We start from the raw sequence: 23,907 nt of genomic DNA on the forward strand, positions 1-23,907 counted from the left end.
ACCACTCAACCATCTCTCCAGCCCTCAAATCCTATTTTTAATGATGGTTCTTAAACACTTTAAACTCCCTTGTAGCCCACAACCCACCAGAGGTAGTGAGAAAGAAAGGAGACAGTGGGGTGGAGGGGTGGGGGGCAGGGAGTGGACCTGTTTAGAAAAGTTCTTTGGAGCAACTCCCATCTGTGTTGTCCAAAAATTGGCAGTTCAGTTCACAGGTCAGCAGTGGCAGCTCGATCCACTGATAAACACTTCACCAATACACCAGCAGTCCAGTTCGGTAGAGTCAGGTTAGCAATAGCAGTGACCTAGCAGAGACAGTCAGGCATCAGCCCCGGCTCAAGTCAGCAGAAGGGACCAGGAGAAGTTTTCTGCTCTGCCTCTCAGGGAAGCGAAGATCAGCAAAGACAGGAGACCCACAAGTGTTGCACAGCTAGCTCTATAAGCAAGCCAAGCTCAGACCCATCACTGTCCATCAAGTCCTATTTATACCCTTCAAACATCACATGGCCTCCACTGGTCTTGCCTCAGCACGTGTGTCTGTCTCAGCTAACATCACTGCCAATCAGCCCAAGTCTACAGAAGCAACAAGAAGCTGAGGTACACCACCAGAAAGGTTTTTTTTTTTTTTGTGCATTTCTCTCTATGGAGTCCTAACAAATACAGCTCAACTGCACAATGTATGGCAGACCAATACATGCACACCGTTAGCAAAGAATCCTTTCTCACATGTTCTTTCAGTTTGCTTTAGCAGAACATTTTTTTCACCTGGGTCTGCTTCAGCCAAACGCTCCTTCACGAGTCTGCCTTAGCCTTTCAACCATGTCCACTTCAGGAAAATACTTCTTCATGTGTTTGCCCCAGCAAAACACCACGGAACACAACTGACTTTCCAAAGAACCCTTAAGTTTCCACTTCATTAGGGTACCCCAAGGGTGATTTCTCACTGTGGACCTCATTTGTGGGCTTGGTTTGCAGGACATGAATCACGAGGAGTTTGCGCCCACTACTCCTGCATTCCAGCCTAGTACTGGGGCAGAGAGGAGCCAAGAATAGGAAGGAGCCAGCAGCCCAAGTATTCACTTCCCTATTGTGCAGGAAGGGCTTCACAGCTTAAACTATTTTCTTGGAGAACAGTGGTCATATTTGGTCCGGACAGCAGCAGGTTTTGAATCTTGAGATGTGACTGAGGAAAAGGAAAACCCATTTTAACCCAAAACAAACCCTAGTTACATCCAGAGTGAACTGGTCTATAAATGCAAGGTGAAGTTCCAGAAAAGCAGCTCTATCCAACACACACAGACAAGCAAGGACTCCAGGACAACCCAGATTCACCCAGTCACCCTCATACACAAGCGCTGGGAGAGGTCTTCATCTGCCATCGCTGGCTGCTTCTCTGTGCCACTGAGGCACTCTTGGAATCTTGCCACATGGCGCTGCGGCTGGCAGCAGGTCCCTCCTTGTCCCAGTTGAGGAGACTGTGGACTCTTCAGAGGTGACAACCCCAAATGCCACACCCAACCAAGGGTGCCTTTTGCACAGCTCGTCAGCACCATGGGGTGTTGTTAGGACCGGTCCTCCATGGTTGACTTGGAGCCTCATCTTCTTTTGGCCCTGGATGTCACATTCACAAGCAGCTTCCCAAGAGGGTAACATTATAGAATGTGTTCTCTCCTTCTACCCTTATGTGGGGTTGGGGGAAATCAAACTTGAGTTATTGGCAAAAGCTTTTTGCTCCCTGAGCTATCTCACTTGCCTCCAACCCCATCTTTTCAAAGACTACTTGTTTTTGCAATTAATTAACAAATTGATTTTTGGAGACACACTCTTGTGTAGCCCAGGCCATACCCCCATACCCCCAGTCCAGTAGAGCTGCCCATCTTCTCAGTGGGTAGCACACTAGTTAAGGTGGACTGGGCTTCAAGAACAAAATGCGATGAGCTGCAGCCTTCGCTTAAGGAAGTAGGTGTCCTTTCCCCCACATAGTAAGAATTTAGAGATGGTGATGGTGAATCCCACATCTTACTGGCAGTGTTACTCAAGTTGGCAGCTAGCTGTCACAGTCCATACTTTACATCTATATTCCAGCAGGACAGCAGCCTACCATTTATTACCCTTTTCATCATGAAGCAAAGCTTTTCCACAAGTTCCGTTTGTGGAGCAACTGTCTAGCCTGCGCAAAGCCCTGCCTTTGGTCTCCAGCACCACCATGTAAATTCCAGCCTGATGATTACAGCAGTTGAGAGGGTACAGGCATGAGCCCTTGAAGCTCAACCTGTTCCTTAGCCACACAGCTGGCTTTTAGCCAGCCTGGGCTACACAAGAGTGTGTCTCCAAAAATCAATTTGTTAATTAATTGCAAAAACAAGTAGTCTTTGAAAAGATGGGGTTGGAGGCAAGTGAGATAGCTCAGGGAGCAAAAAGCTTTTGCCAATAACTCAAGTTTGATTTCCCCCAACCCCACATAAGGGTAGAAGGAGAGAACACATTCTATAATGTTGCTCTCTGGGCCTGGTGTGGTGGCGCACATCCCAGCACTTAGGAGGAAGAAGCAAGCAGATCTCTGAGTTCAAGGCCAGCCTGGTCTATAGAGTGAGTTCCAAGACAGCCAGGGCTACACAGAGAAACCCTACCTTGAAGCCCCCCTGTCCAGTGTTGCTCTCTGACACACACACATACACACACACACCATGGCATATGAAGGTCCCTCATTCACATAATCACACAATAATAATATAAACTTTTTGAGACAGAATTTCTCTATGTAACAGCTTCGGCTGTCCAGGTAGACCAGGCTAGCCTCAAACTCACAGAAATTTGCCTGACTCTACCGCCAGAATGCTGGGATTAAAGGCATGGGCCTCCACTCCCAGCTAATAATATAAATTTTAAACACACACAACTTTCCATGTGTTGGTGATTAATCAAAGAAGAAAACACAACAACAAACCAGGCTCCTTTGTGAATCAGTGTGGTCAATGAGAGGTGAGCCATATCTGTAAGTTTGAAATCTGCAGACTGAGCCAGCCATAGACCTGAAGTATGTGGATGAAAAATTTGTGCCTGGACTACATACACAGATCGACTTCTTGTAATTATTAGTTGATTAATGAAGCCTGGCAATCATTTGTACAGCACTGGCACTGCAGTATGAACCGACTCCCCTTGGGTGCTGAGGAGGCGTCACTGGTTAGCTCTTCCCACCTTTGCGACAGGCGGTGGCAAGAGAGAAGCAGAAAGAGTGACCCACACATATGCTTTGCTCTTCGTTGGTTTTTCCTCTCCAAACTGGACTCTCCCAGGAGACTCCACTCCTCCTAAGTGACTTGCCCGGCAGCAGAGAATGTCAAGCGAGCTCCCAGACCTCTCTCCCAGTGCACCGAGGAGAGTAACAGTCTTCACATGTAGGAAGGCCTCACAGTACATGCCAGGAGGAAAAAGCAGTGTAGCACACTTTCTCTTCTCTTCCAGACTCTTGAGGTGAGGGAAGTGGGGATGGGACTAGAGGAATGGCGGACGGCCACTGTTCACATTACTTCCTGACTGTAGAGACCTTTGCTGACCTTTGGCAAAAGAGGGCTGGATGGAAGTTAAGTGGCAGAGACACTTGGGAAGCAGAGACAGGAGGATCTCTGAGTTAGAGGCCAGCCTCTCCCTGCCCCCACCCAGAGTCCTGGTAGGACACAAAGGACTCGAGGCCTTTCCAGGGGGTCAGGTTCTGAGCCTATCTTCCTGTTTCTGAAACGCACTGCCAAGCCATAGAGATATGATGGGCCTGAGGATATTCTCCTAGGCATTCAGGGGTGTCCAGTGAGCGCCCTACCCTGCCTGGTGCAGCTGCCCATGTGATAGCACTTAGGGGCCCCACACGGATACACACTGGCCAGAATGTTTGAAATAGTTGGCCACATGACAGGTGGCCCAAGTATGGACACAGCCAGCAGCAAGTGCCTGCTCCCAGATCAGCCTCAACACTACCCTTTGATGGGGACAAAGCCTAGAAGTAGACTGGCTTCCTTTCACTGTGGTTCTCCTTCGATGGCTCTGGGGGACACATCCTCAAGTCTGGCCCGTCGGCCTCAGCAGACCATGAGTCCTCTTAAGCAGCTTGATGCATCCCCGAGTCTCCCCAGCTTTGCAGAGGACCTGCCATTATCTGTCTGATGATTTTATGAACTGCAGTCCCACTGACAAGCCACCGTTCACAGCTGACCTAGTCGCAAGGACCCCACACACACATACACACACACACACACACACACACACACACAAATACACATTCCAGACTCTTCTCAGCCCTCCTAAAGCTTAGTACATCTGTGTGCCTTGTCTCAGGGCACAGGAGAAGCTGCTGTGGTCCCCTGATCGTCAATACCATAGTCTTTACACATACAGCCACCTTCGACCTGTGGCCTATGGGTCACAGGCCTCCCAAGATGCAACCCTTACCCACTTGTAAGTGAAAACAGGATATGACACTGTCAACAATTAGACGCCCTGCAGGCACTTCCTTCCTGTGTCCCAGTCCACTGGAGTGACTACAGAGCCACCAGGCTGGCAGTGGCAGGGGGTTGAAGTACTAAGGCACAGTCACCAAGACTCTCATGTGTAAATCATACCTCCCCCCCCACACACACACTGGTACAGAATGAAGGTTCTTGATCAGTCACCACCAACCGCTGCAGCACCACTGCTGTCCCCACACCCATCTGTCCTTGGCCATTTGCTGAGTCTCCTGGCTGGAAAAAGAGGTGTAGGACCGAAGCGACTAAGTTTGAGGGTGTCCTGTCTCTGGTGGGACACTTTTGAGGGTGTCCTGTCTCTGGTGGGACTATTCCATCTTTCTTCCCCTGGCTGGCCCATGTAATCTGAGCCCAGCATTGTACATACCCTGGGAACAGCTGACAATGCAGTGGTCAGACAGCTGGTGGGGCCAGCTAGAGCTGGCAGGGTTGGCTGGGAGGGGAGTGTAGGCTGACACATGACACTCCGACCCTCCCCTCTACCCCCACCCCCCAGGCCTGTAGAGCTACTGTCCTACTCTTCACTGGGCAGAACTGAGGCACCATGCAAGGGGGCCAGAGACCTCAGCTCCTCTTGCTGCTGTTGGCTGTCTGCCTGGGTGAAATACTAGGGATTTGAGACCTGGGGTAGAGGGTGTGGAAGGAACAGATCAGGAGAACATGATTACAGTGGATGGAGGGTCTGGGGGTTACCTGTACTCTCCCTAGCCCCAGCACCCTCCCCGCCCCCAGTCTCCACTTTATCCCTCTGTGCTTCCCCCTCCTCTGGAGTGAACACCTCCCCCCCCCCACCCCCGTCTGTTGCAGGGGCCCAGAGCCGCAACCAAGAGGAGCGTCTGCTAGCGGACCTGATGCGAAACTACGACCCCCATCTGCGGCCGGCTGAGCGCGACTCAGATGTGGTCAATGTCAGCCTGAAGCTTACCTTGACCAACCTCATCTCCCTGGTGAGCAACAGGAGGCGGGGAATGATGGATATCACGCAGGGCCACTCGTGCTGGGGATCTAACCCTAGCACTTGGGTCCTACAATGGGGCGGGCAGGACTCATGAAACCCCTGGGGCTACGACGAGGTGTGAGGCTGAGGGCCTCTTGGTTCTATCAGTGTCTGGTGGTGACATCGGCACCTCGGGGAGGAAGGTATAGCCTAACTCTCTTTTGTACCCCAGAATGAACGAGAGGAGGCCCTCACGACTAACGTCTGGATAGAGATGGTAAGACGCCACCTGCCGTATTGTTCTGCTTACTGCGGCTGCCCCACCCACACACCTCAACCTCTTGGTCCCTCTCTGCTGGCCTGCGGTCTCCAGCCTTGTGTAGCCCAGGGCAGAGGCCGGGCAACTGTCTCTTCATCCACAGCAATGGTGCGACTATCGCCTGCGCTGGGACCCGAAAGACTACGAAGGCCTGTGGATATTGAGGGTGCCATCTACCATGGTCTGGCGGCCAGATATCGTCCTGGAGAACAAGTGAGAAGGGGGTTGGGCAGGAGATGAAGGATACCAGGGTCCAGTCGAATGAGGAAAGTTAGAGAGAGAGAGAAAGAAGAGAGCGGGGTGCTGTAGGGTGCCAGGCTGAGGGTGGGACTTCAAGCACAGACACTGGCTCAGGGTTGTAACATGTTAGCCACCTGGGGAGGTGGGGTGGTGGCAGCAGGCTTATCCCATCTCTGCAACCTGCAGCCAATTTTAACAACTAGCGAAATGATTAAAGGTCATCAGGTCAGACACACACACACACACACACACACACACACACACACACGGTTCATTCAGGGTCAGTCAGTCCGAAAGAGCTTAATAATGTTAGCTATTTTGCCATTATTATAGTTAATTAATACAGAGAAAGAGAAACAGATTATGAGGTGATTGTTGGGGTGCCATCTCCCCTAGACCTCTGTACTCATCTCAGGTCCAGAGTGGAGATGAGCTGGGGGGTTCTGGGGTGGTGCGTGAGTGAGATTAGATGCTAGACCATCAGGAATGTGACAGGCAGGGGGGACTAGTGCCCTCAGATCCCTCCCAACCATGCAAAGTAGAGAGCTAGTCTGGGGCTGTGAGGAGCTCTGCCCCCTCCCCCCAGCTCTGTACACTGGCCTATGCACACAGTGTGGACGGTGTCTTCGAGGTGGCCCTCTACTGCAATGTACTCGTGTCCCCCGACGGTTGTATCTACTGGCTGCCGCCTGCCATCTTCCGCTCCTCCTGCTCCATCTCTGTCACCTACTTCCCCTTCGATTGGCAGAACTGCTCCCTCATCTTCCAGTGAGACTGCTGATGATGTTGGGGTTGTGGGCGGGGCTTCAGGGAGCTAGCTGCTCTAGGATGGGTCTGGGTAGCGGTGGGAGACCAGCACCAGAGGCTCCTCAAGGCTGAGCCTCCTGCTAAGTTCCCTCTCCTATCCTCCATTGCTTCAGCTTCCTGCCTGGGTCCCAAGGAGAGACACTATTGTCTTGAGTATGTGGCTAAGAACATCTGGGTATGCCTACATACACGTGGAGTCATAGACAGGCAGGCTGTCCTGGAAAAGAAAAGCCTGGCCAAAGCCAGGATGTGATCTGAGCCAAACCTGTGCCCTCTGGGCACACTTTCCTCATTCATAAGCAGTGAAGGGAGGTCTTGGGAGAAACTGGCAGGACCCCAAGTGTCATCTTCTGATAGGCTTGTATTTCTACCTTATGGTCATTGGTGGCAGTAGGAGAGACAGGGTGGCTCTGAGTTCTTTGGCCAGACGGGAGCACTGAACCCCCAAAGAGCCTGTGCTCCCCTGGCCCTGCATGCTAGCACCAGGGCTTGCTGGAGAACTCAAGAGTGTGACACTGCATATGTCAAAGCCTAATGTCCACAGCTGCCATCAGGCGACTGTGTCTGTGGCCTCATGGGCAGGTCCCTCTGCTCCACTTACCCTCTTCCCACTCCTGACCCACAGATCCCAGACTTACAGCACCAGTGAGATCAACTTGCAGCTGAGCCAGGAGGACGGGCAAGCCATTGAGTGGATCTTCATTGACCCGGAGGCCTTCACAGGTAACCCCAGCTGGGAGCCCCTGCCCAGATCGAGGCTATGCCCCACCCCCAATACTCTTCAAGGTGAAAACTACAGTGTATCCTGGAATATGGCTTTCAAAATGTCTCAACAGAAGTCCAGACATGGTGACACACATACGTGGTCCTAGCCCCCTGGAGGATTGAAAGTTTGAGGCTAGCCTGGGCTACACAATGAGACTGTCTTTAAAGAAAAACGCAGGAGGGCTGGGAAGATGGCTCCATGGGATAAAAGCACTAACTGCACATACGTGAAGACCAGAATTGAATGCCCAGAATTCACATAAATGCTGGTTAGAAATGGGAGCCTACCTGAAATTCCAGCACAAGTCAGAGACAAAGGATTTCTAGGGCAAAGCTCTGGGTCCAAGTGACAGACCCTGCCTTGGCATAAAAGGTGAAGAGTGTCTGAGGAAGACACCTGATGCTGACTTCTGGCTTCCACGTCTGTACACACACACACACACACACACACACGCACGCACACACATACATGTGAGTATATGCATACATGTGTGTATATGCATACACACGCATGCACACATACACCACTGAAAAGGATCCAGTGAAGTTCCGACTCTTCCTACGATACTTACTCTAGTTTTGGAAGGGGCGATCAATATCCAATCTCCCACCCCACTTGTGTCACTTTGTGATGCTTAATAAAGTGCATGCTCCCCACAGAGAATGGGGAGTGGGCCATCCGGCACCGACCGGCTAAAATGCTCCTGGACTCCGTGGCTCCTGCAGAGGAGGCGGGCCACCAGAAGGTGGTGTTCTACCTGCTCATCCAGCGCAAGCCCCTCTTCTACGTCATCAACATCATCGCCCCCTGTGTGCTCATCTCCTCGGTCGCCATCCTCATCTACTTCCTTCCTGCTAAGGGTACCTGTGCCCATAGGAGGGCAGCAGCAGAGGCTCCCGGGAAGGCCAGGACAGGCCCTGCTCATGACACAGGGAACAACAATCCTAGGACAAGTGTAGTGGGCTCCCTGTAGGACAAGGGGTCCCTTGGGGGGGAGGGGTGGCATGGGGGTGGAGGTGGTGTGTGGTGGGTGGGGAACCTGTTCTGAGGTTGTCTTGGTCGTGTGCAGCGGGCGGCCAGAAATGCACAGTGGCCACCAATGTGCTCCTGGCCCAGACTGTCTTCCTTTTCCTTGTGGCTAAGAAGGTGCCTGAGACCTCCCAGGCAGTGCCGCTCATCAGCAAGTAAGGCTGGTCTTCACATCTGCTTCCCATCCCTCGCCATCTTGGGCAAGCCCATAACCTTGCTAAGCAAAAGGGCTAAATCCCCAACACACCCTTTCCCTTCTGAGGCTTTTGACAATGGCCTTCCTTCCACCCAGGAACCCAAGGGAAGGAGGGTGGGTGGCACCTGGGTCTGAGGTGCCTAAGGGACATTCAGTCTCCTGCTTGCCTGACCCTGGACAGGTACCTGACCTTCCTCATGGTGGTGACCATCCTCATCGTCGTGAACTCTGTGGTCGTGCTCAATGTGTCCTTGCGGTCCCCACACACACACTCCATGGCCCGTGGGGTCCGCAAGGCAAGATACTCCCCTGCCCACTTGGGCATCCATCTGTCCTTCCCAATCACCTGTGACTCCCTCCATATCCCTGTCCCTATTCTCAAATTCAGCTGCAAATCTATGCCAAATGTATCTTTAGGTCTAAAGAAGGCTGATGATAACATCAGTGCCTGGGGGCATTAATATTACACGGCTAACTTATTTACTGTGCATAAAACGCTTAAGTGGGTACTGGCGTATCATCCCCATTTAACAGATAGGGAAACAGAGACACAAAGAGGCTCTGCAGCTTACCCAGTATTACTCAGTTCTCAAAAAGCAGGAAAGGGAGGATTCTATCCCAGCATGTCTGTGTGCTCTGCAGCTCATAGCAGCCATCAGCTGAGAATCATGTTACAAATGTAGCTTCCCTAGGTACGTTGTCTCGGGTAGTCTAGACTATCCTAGCACGGGGTAGAGGGTAAGCGTCTGTTTGTCTGAAATAAGTGCTCTGGTGATTCCGGAGGTCTTGAAAGCTTAGAGCCCAGGTTCTGTGTCCAGGAGAAAGAAAGTAGTCAAGCCATACCAGGACCTAGTTGCTTCCCCTAAAGCACTGTCTTTATCCCCATTCCCAAGCTTGGCCTGGTGGCCCAAGCAGGGCCTATCACAACAACCCCTCTAACAGGTGTTCCTGAGGCTCCTGCCCCAGCTGTTACGGATGCATGTGCGCCCACTAGCTCCAGCTGCTGTCCAGGATGCCCGGTTCCGATTCCAGAATGGCTCTTCCTCAGGGTGGCCCATCATGGCTCGAGAGGAAGGGGACCTCTGTCTGCCTCGAAGCGAACTCCTCTTTAGGCAAAGGCAGCGCAATGGATTAGTGCAGGCAGTATTGGAGAAGCTAGGTGAGGCCCAAGGAGTCGATTCTGACCAGTGAGTGCAGCTAGAAGAGCCGGGTACAGCAGCTAAGTGCTGGGAGACTGTTCAAGTTGGAGAGAGGGCTCAGGTCTCTGGGGGAAAGTCACATCCCAGTCTGCTCCCTTCCACTGACTTTATTTCCCCATCAGAGAATGGTCCAGAAGTGAGGCAGAGCCAGGAGTTCTGTGGCAGCCTGAAGCAAGCCTCCCCAGCCATCCAGGCCTGTGTGGATGCTTGTAACCTCATGGCTCGTGCCCGACGCCAGCAGAGTCACTTTGACAGTGTGAGTGGGACAGGGTGGGCAACTACCCAAGTGTAATGTGGGGACAAGGTGGATGGGGTGTTCTGCTTAGGTTCAGTGACAGATAAAGCAGAGGTGGGAAGTGGGAGGAGGAAGGGCCAACAGGTCAGAGATCATAAAAGAAGACAGGTTGGTACCCAGACAGAGGTAAGAAGGCTGAAAAGAGAATGGAGGCCAGCTGGGGACCTAACAGTGAAAGAGGGAGCCAGGCTGGCTGCTGCCCCTGCTCACACTCCTGCAACACAATGTGTTGTTGCTCTCAGGGGAACGAGGAGTGGTTGCTGGTGGGCCGAGTGCTGGACCGCGTCTGCTTCCTAGCCATGCTCTCCCTCTTCATCTGTGGCACTGCTGGCATCTTCCTCATGGCCCACTACAACCAAGTGCCTGACCTGCCGTTCCCCGGAGACCCCCGCCCCTACCTGCCTTTGCCAGACTGAGCAAACCAATCCCTCCTGGGCCCTGGAGTCAGCGATGAGGGCCATGCTGTTTGTGGAGCTGTATCCCGTGTTGATCCCGTGTGCTCCTGGGGAAGTAACCAAGGCTTCCTGGGAGAAGATAGAGAAATAAAGAGACAGAGAGGGATTTCTGCAGTGGTTGGTGATGGGTATGGTCACATGACTTTGAGCAGTTCTGATAAAGTCACTTTGAAGCCCTAAGAGCTCTGCCTTTCCTGATGTCATTGACTGGGCAAGGTTTTACCCTTTGAGGCCTGAGAAAATTTCCTCCTGCCATTTTGTAAGATTTATTTTTATTATTTTTAACTATATGTATGTATGTACGTACATATGTGTGTATGTATATATTGGGAGTGGGTTATGTGCACATGAGTGAGCATGCCTGTTGGAAGCTGGCAGACGATGTCAGAACCCTAGAGTTAGAGTTATAGGTGGTCATGAGCAACCAGACAGTGGGTTGCTCATGTCCTCTATAAAAGCAGCAAGTGTTCTTAACCACGAGCTATTTTCCCAGCTCCAACATCTTCCCTATGTGAACTTTCTCTAGAAGGTTGGTAAGGGATGTGGGGAACTCACTTAACAGCAGGGAACATGAGCTGGACGTGGTGGCGCACGCCTTTAGTCCTAGCACTAGGGAGGCAGAGGCAAATTGATCTTTTTGAGCTCAGCGTACATGGTGAGATCCTGTCTCAAAAAAGGATGGGGGTGGGGGTGGAGATAGTTCAGTGGTTAGGAACACTGGCTACTTTACCAGGGGATCTGGGTTGGTTTCTAGCACCCATGTGGCATTTGTTACTCCAGTTGCAGGCGATCCAACACCCTCCCCTGGCTTTGCAAAACGCCCATGCATATAGTGCAGTCATATGCACAGACAGAACACCCATGTACACAAGATAGAAAAAAAGCCTTTTTTTTTTAAAAGGAGATAGGGGTGTGGGATCTAAGTATAGAGTCTTGGCTTTTATGAGGTCTAGAATTTTAAAAAGTGTAACCCACTTTAACTAGCAAGTTCTTCTAGATGCCACAGCACAAATGTGTAGTAACTTTAGCAGTACATCCCATTCGTCTAATGTAATACTTCCTCCCACCCCCACTGATCACGAAGGATTTCTTGAGTTTTACAACCCCCCCCCCATTGTTAGAAATTCTTCACAGTATGGATAGTCAAGAGGCACTGTTCAAAATAAAATAAAATAAAAAACAAACAAACAAAGCCAGGCAGTGGTGGCACACGCCTTTAATCCTAGCACATGGGAGGCAGAGGCAGGTGGATTTCTGAGTTCGAGGCCAGCCTGGTCTACAGAGTGAGTTCCAGGACAGCCAGGGCTATACAGAGAAATCCTGTCTCGAAAAACCCAAAACAAAAACAAAAACAACAACAAAAAACATCTAATGATGTAACATGTTCAGCAGATGGGTCAGGAAAATGCACGCCTCGTAGTTCGGATGGTTGTGAACCACCATGTGGTTGCTGGGATTTGAACTTGGGACCTTCGGAAGGTGCTTCGTCGGCGCTCTTAACCACTGAGCCATCTCGCCAGCCCCCCCCCCCCCAACTAGGGAATTTATTCCTGTGTATGTGATGTGTTTTGGACAGTCCTTAGGAGTGTGGAGACAATGACTTCAGTTGAGGAGGCAATGATGAGTGAGACCATCTCGGTCCTCAGTAAGTTTGTCACCCTGGTTCGACTCCACCCCCCCCCCACTTCACCCAATATATAGGGAAGGTCTTATGTGTCCCAGGCTGTCCTCGAACTCACTATGTTGGTCGGGCAGGTCTGGATCTTTCTGCTGCCATTTCCCAAGAGCCAGAATTACAAGTTTGTTTGGAGTATTCTCTCGTCCTCTCCAAACACCAAGAGCAAAGGATCAACTGCCAGAGAATACCATTTACTAAAGGTTACTGTGCCTGATATTTACCCCCTGGAATCCACCGGGAGGTTAAAGCGAATGGCCGGCAGCCTGCGTAGACAATGCTCAGTGCAAGCGGCCACACCAGGACAGCCCAGGTCGGGACTAGCGCTGTCGTCCGGGGCCACCCGTCAGGGAAAGAGGCCCCGCCCAAGGCCTGAGAACTGACGTTCCGCTGAGCGCCTCGCCAGCCAACCGGAAGTAGCCGGGCCCTTAGCGATGGGACCCGGTAGAGCGGAAGTCACTCCGTGAGGCAGTGGCGGCAGCGGCGGCAAGAGGATGAACAACAAGTTCGACGCGTGAGTGGCGCGTGGCCGACCCCGGGGCCCCTTCCCCCAACCGTCCCCCGGGACCGCTCCCGCCGGGGCCGGGCGCGCCCTCAGCCGAGCCGCTCGCTCCCGGGCCGCCGCAGCCCGAGCCTTCCTGCGCCCGCGGGCCCGACGGGGCCGGGAGAGCGCGGCCGAGGTCGCCGGGACCCCTGAGCCGCTGGACCCCGGCGCGGCACGGGCCGGGGGAGGGGAGGCCGCGCCGCCCGGAAGGAGATTTTCGGACGCCCCGCCCTGGTGGGTGCGGGCTGCCGGCGGCGTGGAGGGGCGGGACCTCAGCGCTTCGGGTGTTTCCGCAGCCTTGCTGCCTTCTCTCTGAACGCGGCTTCCCTCCCGCACTCGCTCGGCGTCCTGGGAAGGTCACCTCTCCCTTCCGAGCCTCGATTTTGTCTTCTGCAAGCGGGGACGGTAACAGAGCCCGTGTCGTAGAGTTGGGCAGCTGCGATGAGGTAATGGGGCAGCCGCGCTGAGTACTGTGGCCTCTCGAGTACGGAATGCTTTTCATCTGAGATTCTTCCTGCTTCCTCCCCCACCACCACCCTCCCTTCATCCCCCACCCCGTCCCTGTCTTTCAACTCTTAGTGGCTGCCCACCCCTGCATTCATCTCCAATTCCAGCAGCGAACAGTTGGGAAATACAGAGAAGAAATATGTGTTGGGGTGGGGGGTGGGGTGAGAACATTCCCCTCTTAACTATTAAATCTTTTATCATTTAAAAGTAATTTTCGTTTTCATCTAGCCCCACTTAAGTTAGTGTTTCACAAGAAGTGTATCCTTGGGTAGATTGCAGTGCTCCCTCCTCTCTATGGTTTGTAGTGATCTAATCTGGTTTATCATTCAAAGGCCTACATTTTAGTTTTAAGCCCACCAGCTGTTTGACAGTACAAAAGTCCTCCAGTCTGAGCCATGGATCTCACCTCTGTAGTGGTTAGGACCGGAAGGACCACATCACGCTCCGCAATACTTAGAGGCATGAGCTGTGAAGGGAAAGTGGACCCACTGATAGGTGGTGAAGCTGCAGGTTTTCAATACAGTGAATTCAGAGGTGCAGACTCAGGAAGTACTGGGATGGGGATTCCAGTCGTACAGCCAGCTCTTCCTTAGGTTTTCATGGTGGCTGAGTGAGCTCTGCTTCTTGAGAAAAGACCTGATGTCTTCTCCACCTTGCTGCATACCTGCAGCCCTTCCACCCTTCTTTTCCTATTGGAACAAATCAAACTGCACCCTAAGAAGATAGTTTTTAGGTTCCCTGTCTTGAATAAGGATGGTTATGTTGGCCACTGTCTTCGTCACTGTTTTGTTGCTGTGAAGAGATGCCATGACCAGGCAACTCTGTTTTTTGCTGTTGTTGTTGTTTTTTGGGGTTTTTTTTTGGGGGGGGGGTCTGAAACTGTGTAGCCCTGGCTGTCCTAGAACTCACTCTTGTAGACCAGGCTGGCCTTGAACTCAGAAATCTGCCTGCTTCTGCCTCCCAACGTGCTGGGATTAAAGGTGTGTGTCACCACTGCCCAGCCAGGCAACTCTTATGACAAGTTTTTTCTTTTTCTTATTTATTTATTTATTTAACAAGGCCACACACCTCCTAATCCTTCCCAGCAGTTCTGCTCCCTGGTGACTAAGCATTCAAATATATGAGCCTATGGTGGTCATTCTTAGTCTAACCACTGCAGCCACCCAGAGGAATCCCTGTGGATTTGTTTCCTAACTTTTTAGGTTGGCATAGAAAGTAGCAGGTTCTATTAAGACACCTTCATACTCAGGCCGTTACTTTGTTCTCCTTCCCTGCCCCCACTGGACTAGCTGTGGTCCCTCTCTAGCTTGCTTCTTTTTTTCTAGCTGTCCCCCATGTCTTTTTCCCTATTGCATGTATTATATTCCTCTCTATTTCTCACTTGCTTCTTCCTAATAACTCTGCAAAAGAGATCTTGGCATGTTTTCTGATAGTTAAGGAAAATGAGACTTTTCAAGGTTAAGTAACTAGTGCAAGATAGCCTAAAGGGCCAGCTCAGGCTCACTCTTCTACTTTGTTCAAGTGTCTTTATCAACATTTGCTGGGTGGTTTTAATTGTTTATAACTATGAGCTGTTGTAAGGAGTAGGGTCTTTTAATGCCCTCCTCTTCCTCCTCCTCCTCCTTCTTCTTCTTTTCAATTATTTATTTTGTATATGAGACACTGTCACTGTCCTCAGACATACCAGAAGAGGCCATTAGATCTCAGTACAGATGGTTGTGAGCTACCATGTGATTGCTGGGAATTGAACTTAGGACTTGGAAGAGCAGTTAGTACTCTTAAATGTTGAGCTATCTCTTCAACCCCACCTGTCTTCTAACTTTGCAATAAAGGACAAAAATAAAAGCTTGCTTTTATTTGAAATTAGCAATTAAAATGGTATCCTTGTCCCTGGTTTTGGTTTTGTCATTTCAGATTTTCTTGTGAAAACCCTGCAGTTTGTAGAATGTTGCTCCATATTTGGAGTCTGTACTCTTTATAACATCTCCCGAGAATTTTCCAGAATCATTCTCAAAGCGTAGTCTCCAGTGAGTGCAGTACTATGATCTGATGAACACAGATTAAAGAGGTCCTCTAACCTCCTTTAATATGTGGGCTCTGCCTCTAAGTGTGACCAAAGCTGCTGATAGCTTTAAAGGGTGGTCATTAGACTCACCAAGTGGTAAGGTCTCATTGCCTTTCATGTTATTAACATGTGAAACCCTAAGATGCCCTCTCAAGAAGTACAGCCCCAACTGTGATAAACTTGGTTTTCAGGTCCAGGGTTTTGGAAGGCCAGGCTTGATTTGGTTCCTATTTTATATGGTTCTCTTTCTGTCATTAGCTTTCGGCCTATTTTTAAGTGTTTCTAAACTACCTAATTTGATGTTTGGAGATCCATCCCTTAAACATGTTTGTTTTATGTTCGTGCCTGTTGCTAGAGATAAGAGTGGAAAATTACAGTTCCTCCCTGCACAGAATTTGCCTAGTTCGGACGGTGTTGGGAATTACCTGGACAGGAACTTGGAAAGCTAACCCAAGTGTCACTTAGTCTGAACATGAATTGGATAGGTTAGCCTGCAGAGTGCTGCTGCTTCGGTGCAGACTGTACCTTTAAGCTGGGAAGAACAGCTTCTGAAAAACAGGTCTGCCTTTGCTTGGGTCTCTGCTTATGTGCAGAGAGGAGATGAAAGCAGCCTAGGTATGGGGGCACACACTCTTAAAATCCCAGGTGGACGCAGCTCTGAGTTTGTGCCTGCCTGGTATACATAGTTCCAGGACAGCCATGGCTACATAGAGAGACCTCTTTTCATAAGATGTGAGAGAAAGGGAAAAGGGAAGAGAGAGGGGAGTGGGGAGAGAGAGAAAGGCTTATTGGTAGAGTACTTGCCTTCTGTGAAGGAGGTGCTGGATTTTATTACCAGCACAGCCAAAACTAAAATAAAGGCCAGGGCGTAAAAAGACAAAATGAAGTCCATTGAGGTTCCTATTTGCTGGCTTAGAAAGGAGTCTGAGATGGCTTCAAAATGATAATAGCATTGTTTCTTCTCTGCCTTAACTGTTTTTGTTTTTGTTTCCTAGTAGTGACCAAAAGAAAACCACTAGAAAAGAAAGGAATAGAACACTTTTCTTGGGCTGGCAAAAACGAGAAGTCCTAGGTGACTGTCCTTCTTCAACCAAACTCTAGTAAAGTGACTTTAGAGGCTGTAGTAGGAATTAGGAGCTGAAGAGAAAACAAAAGGGCTTGTGTCCCTAGACAATGTACTCTACAGAAGAGTTGTTTGGGGCTGAAGTAGTAGAAAAATCCATGAGATATTCTTGATCAAATGAATGGACACAGCACGGGTGGAAGGGGTTCATTGGGAACAGGCGGGAAATGTTTGTAGACATGCAAACAGAATGGCCCTTTGCACCAAGTTGAGGCTTTGTATACCTTATCTCTCCTCAGTTCTTTGAGGACAGGTACTCTGGTACCCAGTGAGCTGCTTGGTAGATGTTGGTAATTTTTAATCCATGGGTCTTGTGTCCAAGGCAGGCTCGATTTGAAAAGGGATCCAAGCAAAACAAGTTTAACCAAGGGAAAGGAAGTTTACTAAGCACTGGTGATACCTCTGAGCAGCAGACAGATGGCAGTGTCCAGCTCTGCTTGCTCATCAGTTCCAACACCTTTCTCTTTCTGGATTGCCTGTCCCTTTTGCTCCGAGTCTTGATTCTTTCATGGACCCTAAAGCTGGCCTAGCTTCTGAATTCTTGGTCTTTGCTCTCTTGGATGAAATCAATGTAGAGAGAGAATTCTTTATTTTGAAAAAAGGTTCTGAGGCCTAGGTTACTAGGCAGACCGGACTACCCTTTGCTCCTATGCCTTACCTAGTTGGGTCTTGACCAGGGTGGCGATGGGGAAATCTGTATCACAGGGAATGGCTACATGAGTATCTCCTGCAGTATGGCTGCCTGTTAGGCAGAGCAGGTACCCCAACACATGACTTATTCATTCTATTATTTATAGGTGTATTTTATACATTAGGTATTAAAGATTAGCAGACAGAAAACAAGAAACAAACTCCACCACCACTACTTTCTAAAATACAAACTGTTCTCCACCATATTTCTGTGTCTGTGTAGGATGATGTCTGAGTTACAACTGAGGTGTTGCTGGGACCCGTCTTGAAAATGCCTGATTCCACTTTTCTGTACATATTGTCATCGAACCAAAAAGATGGAGAAAACCTATGGGTGAATGGGCTAATTAATTCTAGAGTGAATGTCATTCTGTCCCTTTTTTTTTGTATGTGTATAAAGTATAGAGGTCAGGCAAGAGTAGGTTCTCATTCCAGTGTGTAGGTTCCCATGGTTGAACTCAGTCTGCAAGCTTGGGCACAAGAGCCCTTAACCTCTGAGCAAGCTGAGCAGATTGAGCAAATGCACTTTTATCTTTGTGCACTAACCTGCTTGTTTTTGTCTACATCTGGTGGGTCATAGGTGGTTTCATGTTTGACTCTACTTATAAGACAACACATCCACGCCTCCTTTTGTTTTCATTTAACCTTTATTCTGTGTCATCTTGTTTTGGGTGTCAGTGATACTGAGATGAAGTATGATACTGCTCTAAAGAAACCTCAATGTCTTGAAGAAGAAACAGGCAGGAAGGATTTGCACCTTGAGCTAGAAGCAAGGTGTTTGCCAGTGGGAAGAGTTGTTGGAGAGGAGACACAATTTCTAAAGTCTTGTGAAAAGCACTTTGTGTTGTGTGCTACTCTAGAAGATAGGTAATTAGGAAGTTGGCAGTGGAGCATCTTAAGGTTGCAGGTTCAATAACAGATTCACATCTAGAAAGTGTAGAGGATGGATGGAGAAGAGAGACTGACATCAGACCCGCTTATAGACTGATGATGACCTATTTGACTGGAGAAGGATAATGGCCTAAGGTGTGGAGTGAGGACAGCTAGGAAAGAGATGGGAAGGAGCAGTATACAGATGGGCAAGTTTAACTTTCAGATGTCAGGGAAATTATTTGTCCAGAAATTCTCATTACAAGTTTGTTTTTGACAACAACAACAAAAAAATCTCTTTAACTGCTTTGTTATGCTGTCGGGAAACAGAAAGCTGTTCGCGCCGGGCGTGGTGGCGCACGCCTTTAATCCCAGCACTCGGGAGGCAGAGGCAGGCGGATTTCTGAGTTCGAGGCCAGCCTGGTCTACAAAGTGAGTTCCAGGACAGCCAGAGCTATACAGAGAAACCCTGTCTCGAAAAACCAAAAAGAAAAAAAGAAAGCTGTTCGCTGGAGTTCATGGGGTAGCTAGTTTAATAGTTTTTATTTAATATTCCTGGTTTGCTTTTCCTTTTGCCTTTCTCTCAGATATACCTCACAGGCCTGGGATTCAAGTGACTTGGGCTATGACCTTGTGGTTTTGTTAGGTAACTCAAATAGTTTAGTCATGGAATGACATTATTTTGCTTTCCTATGTAGCTTAAAAGATGATGACAGTGGAGACCATGATCAGAATGAAGAAAACAGCACACAGAAAGATGGTGAGAAGGAAAAAACAGACCGAGACAAGAGCCAGAGCGGTGGCAAGAGGAAGGTATGTTTGGGGTGATGATACAGGTGTAGTGAGCCTTGGTTATCTCATGGAGTCTCTCTATAGCAGATTTCCCTCTTTTGGAATCTCTGATTGTTCTTAAAACAAGGTTGAGGGGAGCTGGTTACAGCAGCTTAGAATCAGCTAACTAGCAAAGAGTATACTGTGTGAGCAGACTTCAGAAGATTGCAAATAATTGAAATTATGGTATTTTCAGTTGTGGAGGTGATAAAGAAATACACTTTAAAAAAAAAACAAAAAAAACACAGTCGGGTTGTGTAGCCCTGACTAGCCGGGAACTCAGTCTGATAATGAAGATGATCTCTGACAGTTGTCTGTCTCAGCCTCCCAGTGCTAGAATAAAGATTGTGCCACCACGTCTGGTAGGAGTGGCACTGTAAAATGTTTATTAGGAATCAGAGAAATGGCTCATCAGGCACAGGCCTGATGATTGAGTTCAGTCCTAAGATCCCACAGTGAGAAGGGAAGAGCCCACAGTGAGAAGGGAAGAGCCAACTCTCTGAATGTTCTCCTTTGAGCTACACACCATAGCATACCTGCTCTCACATTCTGTCTGTCATACACACGCATGCATGAGAGTAATAAGCATAATTTTAAAAAACAAGGTGCGGGAGAAGTGACTTAGTAGTTTAGAGCCTTGCTACTCTTCCAGAGGACCAGAGTTTGATCCTCTGCACCCATGCCAGACAGCTCACAAACCCTCCTCTGGCCTCTGCAAGCACCCACGTACACTCATGCATGTGTGCATGTATACACACACAAATAAAGTATATAAATGTGAACGTAATATAAATAATACAATAAAATGGCCTTTCAGCATTGTGACCAATGAAGTAAAAGTTTGCTGTGACTGTGAGCTAATGTACTTTCTGCACTTCCCAGGCTGTTGTCCCTGGACCAGCAGAGCATCCCCTGCAGTACAACTACACCTTTTGGTACTCGAGGAGAACCCCTGGCCGTCCTACCAGCTCACAGAGCTATGAGCAGAACATCAAGCAGATTGGCACCTTTGCCTCTGTGAGTACTTAGTTGTTTGCTGAAACATCCCTTGGTATGGTGCTCCCACCAGCATTTCTGTCGCTGTGTAGCTCCTTTCCTAGTAACCTACTAAACACTCTAGTTTCTTTACTTGGCTGAGCTGTGTCCCCAAGGTCATGTTTGTTCAGTCCTTAGGTCAGTTGTTAGACATCCATAGGTACATGCAGGTAATTTATGTGTGGGAATGGTAGCTCTGATCAGAAAGGCATATACAAAAATTAAAAGGGGTTTGGTTTGAGGATTTTTATTTTTATTGTAGCAGATATTTATTGAGTCTTTATATGCAGAGTGTCATAAGAGAGACAGTTTCATTGTTTATATTATCTATCCTCATGAAATTGGATTCTGATAAAATTATTTTTGTGGATGCCATCAATACAATTGTTCAGGCTCCTCACCCCAGCCCACCCTTACCTTCCCTCCTGTCTCTTTACTACATTTGTAAATGTGGAGACCCTGAGTGCAGTTAACACCAGTATTGTCTTGTTGACCAAAGGTTTTCCTGCACCCCTATATGCGATAGACATGTTTAGTCTCTGTGCAGAATTGGTTTTTCTGACAGTTTTTGCTGTGTAATACGAGGCTGGTCTGGATCTTGCCACAGTTCTGTCTTAAGTGCTGGGATTACAGATGTGAGCTAACACACAAGCCATCATAGTTTTCATTGTCTACTATGTGAGAGTGTTAGACTAGTTTCCAAGTACAGTTGCCTTGTAGCCTTTATGTTAGGAACAATTGGTTAAACATTAGGATCAGAGAAGGAGCTGGGAAACGAGTTTCAGGGTTCTGTTAAGTTACATTTTCCCCCCTTATAACATTAAGAGGTTTGCCATCAGCACCCTCAGTATTCAAAATAGAGCCTGAAGTCTGCTGTCATAATTCATGGCATTAGGAAATGGCCTGTAGTGGAAGCAGTTGGATCTCTGAGTTCAAGGCTTCCAGGTATACAACTAGAGCTATTCAAGAAATCCTGTCTTGTTGAAAAACCTTAAAGGGAAAAAAATAGAAAGAAGGAAGGAAGGGCCTGTGATACTGAATCCCTTCCAGAGAATAATGATAACATGAAACTCTTTTCAAATCCAAAGCAGTACTTCCAGTGTTGTTTTGTTTTTTAAAGTTTCTTTTCTTTTCCCTCCCCCTACACCCTCCCCTTCCTTACCTTTTTAGAAACAGTCTCATTATGCTGGCCTAGAAGTCACTATATAGACTAGGCTGGCCTTAAACTCACCAAGGTCTTCCTGCTTCCGCCACTATTATCTGGCCTAAAGATAATAGTGGCCTATTTTTCACTTTTGTTTACTTGTTTGGGTATATATGCATACGTGCTTGTGGGTATCTCAGAGACCAGAAAAGGATATTGGGTTCCCTAGAGCTGGAGTTAAGGTGGTTATGAGCCTTCTGCTGTGGGTGCTGGGAATCAAACTCCAGCCGTCTGGAAGCATAGCAAATGCTCCTGACCATTGAGTCATCTCCTCGGCCCCATCAGATGGCTTTTTTTTTTTTTTTTTGGNGACAGGGTTTNTCTGTGTAGCCCTGGCTGTCCTGGAACTCACTCTGTAGACCAGGCTGGCCTCAAACTCAGAAATCAGCCTGCCTCTGCCTCCCAACAGATGTCTTTTCAAAACTTGCACTGTAAACCACAAGTAATATTTCCTGACATGGAGTAGAGGCCCAGAGAGGACCTCTAAAGCCATTGCAGCTCATGTTCTCATCTTGCATTCAAGAAAGGATCCACTCAGCACAGAGCCAAGGACCAGCCCAGATAGTGATGGTGTTTGTTTTGTGACAGGGGCTTGCTAGATCTCAGCCTGGCTCAGAACTTGTGATTCTTTTGCCTCAGCTTCCTTGAGCCATAATCCACATTCCTGGCACTAGAATGCTGCTCTTGCAGAGGGCCTGAGTTCAATTCCCAGGTAGCTCATGACTTCCTGCAGTGCCAGCTCCCAGGAATCTGATATCTTCTGGCCTTGTGTGCATGTGCACATAGACACAGATAGATACACATGATTAAAAATAAGATAAATCTTTAAAATAATAAGACATCTTTCAAAGTTTAATGGTTGTTTCTTTTTATTTATTTGTATGCACGTGCGCATGTACCCTACCACCACCACTACCACCACTGCCCAGAAGCCAAAAGAGGATATTAGATCCCCAGATGTTGTAGTTATAGGCAGTTGTGAGCCACCCAGTGTGAGTGCTAGGAACCAAACTCAGGTCCTCTGGGAAGAGCAGCAAGTCCTTTCAACCTTTAAGCCATCTGGATTTCCAGCCTCTGGGCTTTTTGTTTGGTTGTTGCTGTTTTTGTTTGTTTTCAATGCAAGGTCTCACTATGTAACTCCATCTGGGTGATCCATGTCCCCTAGCTCCTGAATACTGGGATTATAAGTATATAAACACATTTGAAAGAAAACTATAAATCTAGTTTTCTTAAGTTCAAGGTAAATAAAGAAGAGACATAATCTTTCCAGCTGAGAGGAGGGGTAGAAACTCTAGCCCTAGTTCAGCCTGGGCTGTAGTGTGAGGCCCTATCTAAACAAAATAAGAAAATTAGATTTGGCTCTACAAGTATATACATGTGAGGCCTTGTGTTTCCTAACATCCCTCAGTATAAAAAGTTTTCAGTTGTGCAAAGAGCTGGTGCTGTTATTACATGAGAGGTGGTACTTGTCAGAGTGGCCTCCTTTGCCACCTTAAGCTGCTGACAGAGGCCAGCAGTTTTCATAAGCTGATTTTTTAGATTTTAAATATTTTATCTGTATTAGTGTTTGGCTGAATGTATATCTGCATCACATGTGTACAGTGTGCATAGTCTGAAGAAGGTATTGGATCCCCTGGAACTGTCACTCACAGATGGTAGTGAGCTGCCACATGAGTGCTAGGAAATGAATCTGGGTCCTCTGGAAATTAAACCAGAGTACTTGGCCCTGCGTCAGCTCTCCAGCCCAGTTTATCCTTGTATTGAAAGTGTTGTGCGTTGTGTTTTATTTCGTCTTGTTTTGTTTTTCTTTGACGATAGTGCATGCTTATAACCTTAGCACTTGGGAGGTAGAGGCAGGAGGTAGGTCAGTTCAAAACCAGTCTGGGCTACAAGAGACCTTGTCTTAATAAACTAAATAAAAACCCTATTTGATAGTCTTCTTTCTACCCTGCTCCAAAGGAAAATAAAATGTATCCCCCAAAGAAGGTACCTGAGGCAAGGTGTCTCCCATGTTTCTGTTTTCAGTAATACAGCTTTGTGTGCATTCAAAGAAGAGATAAAGTCCTTGTACTCTTGGCTCTTCTTTCTACAGGTGGAGCAGTTCTGGAAGTTTTACAGCCACATGGTACGTCCTGGGGACCTGACAGGCCACAGTGACTTTCATCTCTTCAAAGAAGGGATTAAACCTATGTGGGAGGTAAGGACTGGTGTCTCTAGCTGCTTTTAGGAGCAGACTCATTTTTCTTTATTTGCTTTTAATTTTAAATTCTGCCAGGGTTAAAAGACTTTTGAAGTTTTCTCTCAAAGCTGTAACACTATTTGGTAAATCTTGGAAGCCTGCATCTCTAGGAAAAGGCGTTGATGCAATTGTATGTGTTCATGGCTTATGGCTTTGAAGAAGGTCCTCTCTTAGTCACTGTTGTATTGCTGTAAGCGGCACCATGACCCAGGCGACTGTTAGGAAAGAAAGCATTTAATTGGGGCTTGTTTTTATTTATTTATTTATTTATTTTTTTGGTTTTTCGAGACAGGGTTTCTCTGTATAGCCCTGGCTGTCCTGGAACTCACTTTGTAGACCAGGCTGGCCTCGAACTCAGAAA

At 48.3% G+C, this 23,907-nt stretch overlaps 2 protein-coding genes across 7 annotated transcripts in view; both read left to right on the forward strand.

Moving 5' to 3' along the window:
- The first annotated feature begins 5,043 nt into the window (after nt 1-5,043).
- On the forward strand, nt 5,044-11,064 carry Chrng (cholinergic receptor nicotinic gamma subunit). Of its 2 annotated transcripts, XM_021166294.1 has the most exons (12): nt 5,044-5,119; nt 5,328-5,467; nt 5,690-5,734; nt 5,880-5,989; nt 6,629-6,784; nt 7,449-7,546; nt 8,249-8,449; nt 8,659-8,773; nt 8,996-9,110; nt 9,757-9,973; nt 10,136-10,269; nt 10,551-10,869. In XM_021166294.1, exons 1-12 carry the CDS (start codon nt 5,065-5,067, stop codon nt 10,722-10,724), a joined length of 1,560 nt encoding a protein of 519 aa, XP_021021953.1. In that variant the 5' UTR covers nt 5,044-5,064; the 3' UTR covers nt 10,725-10,869. The 2 variants fall into 2 exon arrangements, with proteins under 2 accessions (XP_021021953.1, XP_021021963.1); XM_021166304.1 differs by lacking the exon at nt 6,629-6,784 and having other exon boundaries at nt 5,050-5,119; nt 10,551-11,064.
- Nucleotides 11,065-12,840: 1,776 nt separating this feature from the next.
- Eif4e2 (eukaryotic translation initiation factor 4E family member 2) overlaps nt 12,841-23,907 on the forward strand; it is a 26,925-nt gene continuing 15,858 nt past the window's right edge. For 3 of the 5 annotated variants that reach the window (XM_029477674.1, XM_021159393.2, XM_021159374.2), the window contains exons 1-4: nt 12,842-12,952; nt 18,936-19,050; nt 19,951-20,085; nt 23,400-23,504. In XM_029477674.1, coding sequence (XP_029333534.1) covers nt 12,933-12,952; nt 18,936-19,050; nt 19,951-20,085; nt 23,400-23,504 — 375 coding nt within the window. In that variant the 5' untranslated portion in view covers nt 12,842-12,932. Of the gene's footprint in view, nt 13,429-18,935; nt 19,051-19,950; nt 20,086-23,399; nt 23,505-23,907 lie in introns of all 5 variants that reach the window. The other 2 variants (XM_029477680.1, XM_021159384.2) reach the window with 2 other exon arrangements.

The sequence above is a fragment of the Mus caroli genome, chromosome 1, assembly GCF_900094665.2.
Source record: "Mus caroli chromosome 1, CAROLI_EIJ_v1.1, whole genome shotgun sequence".
NCBI classification, from domain to species: Eukaryota; Metazoa; Chordata; class Mammalia; order Rodentia; family Muridae; genus Mus; species Mus caroli.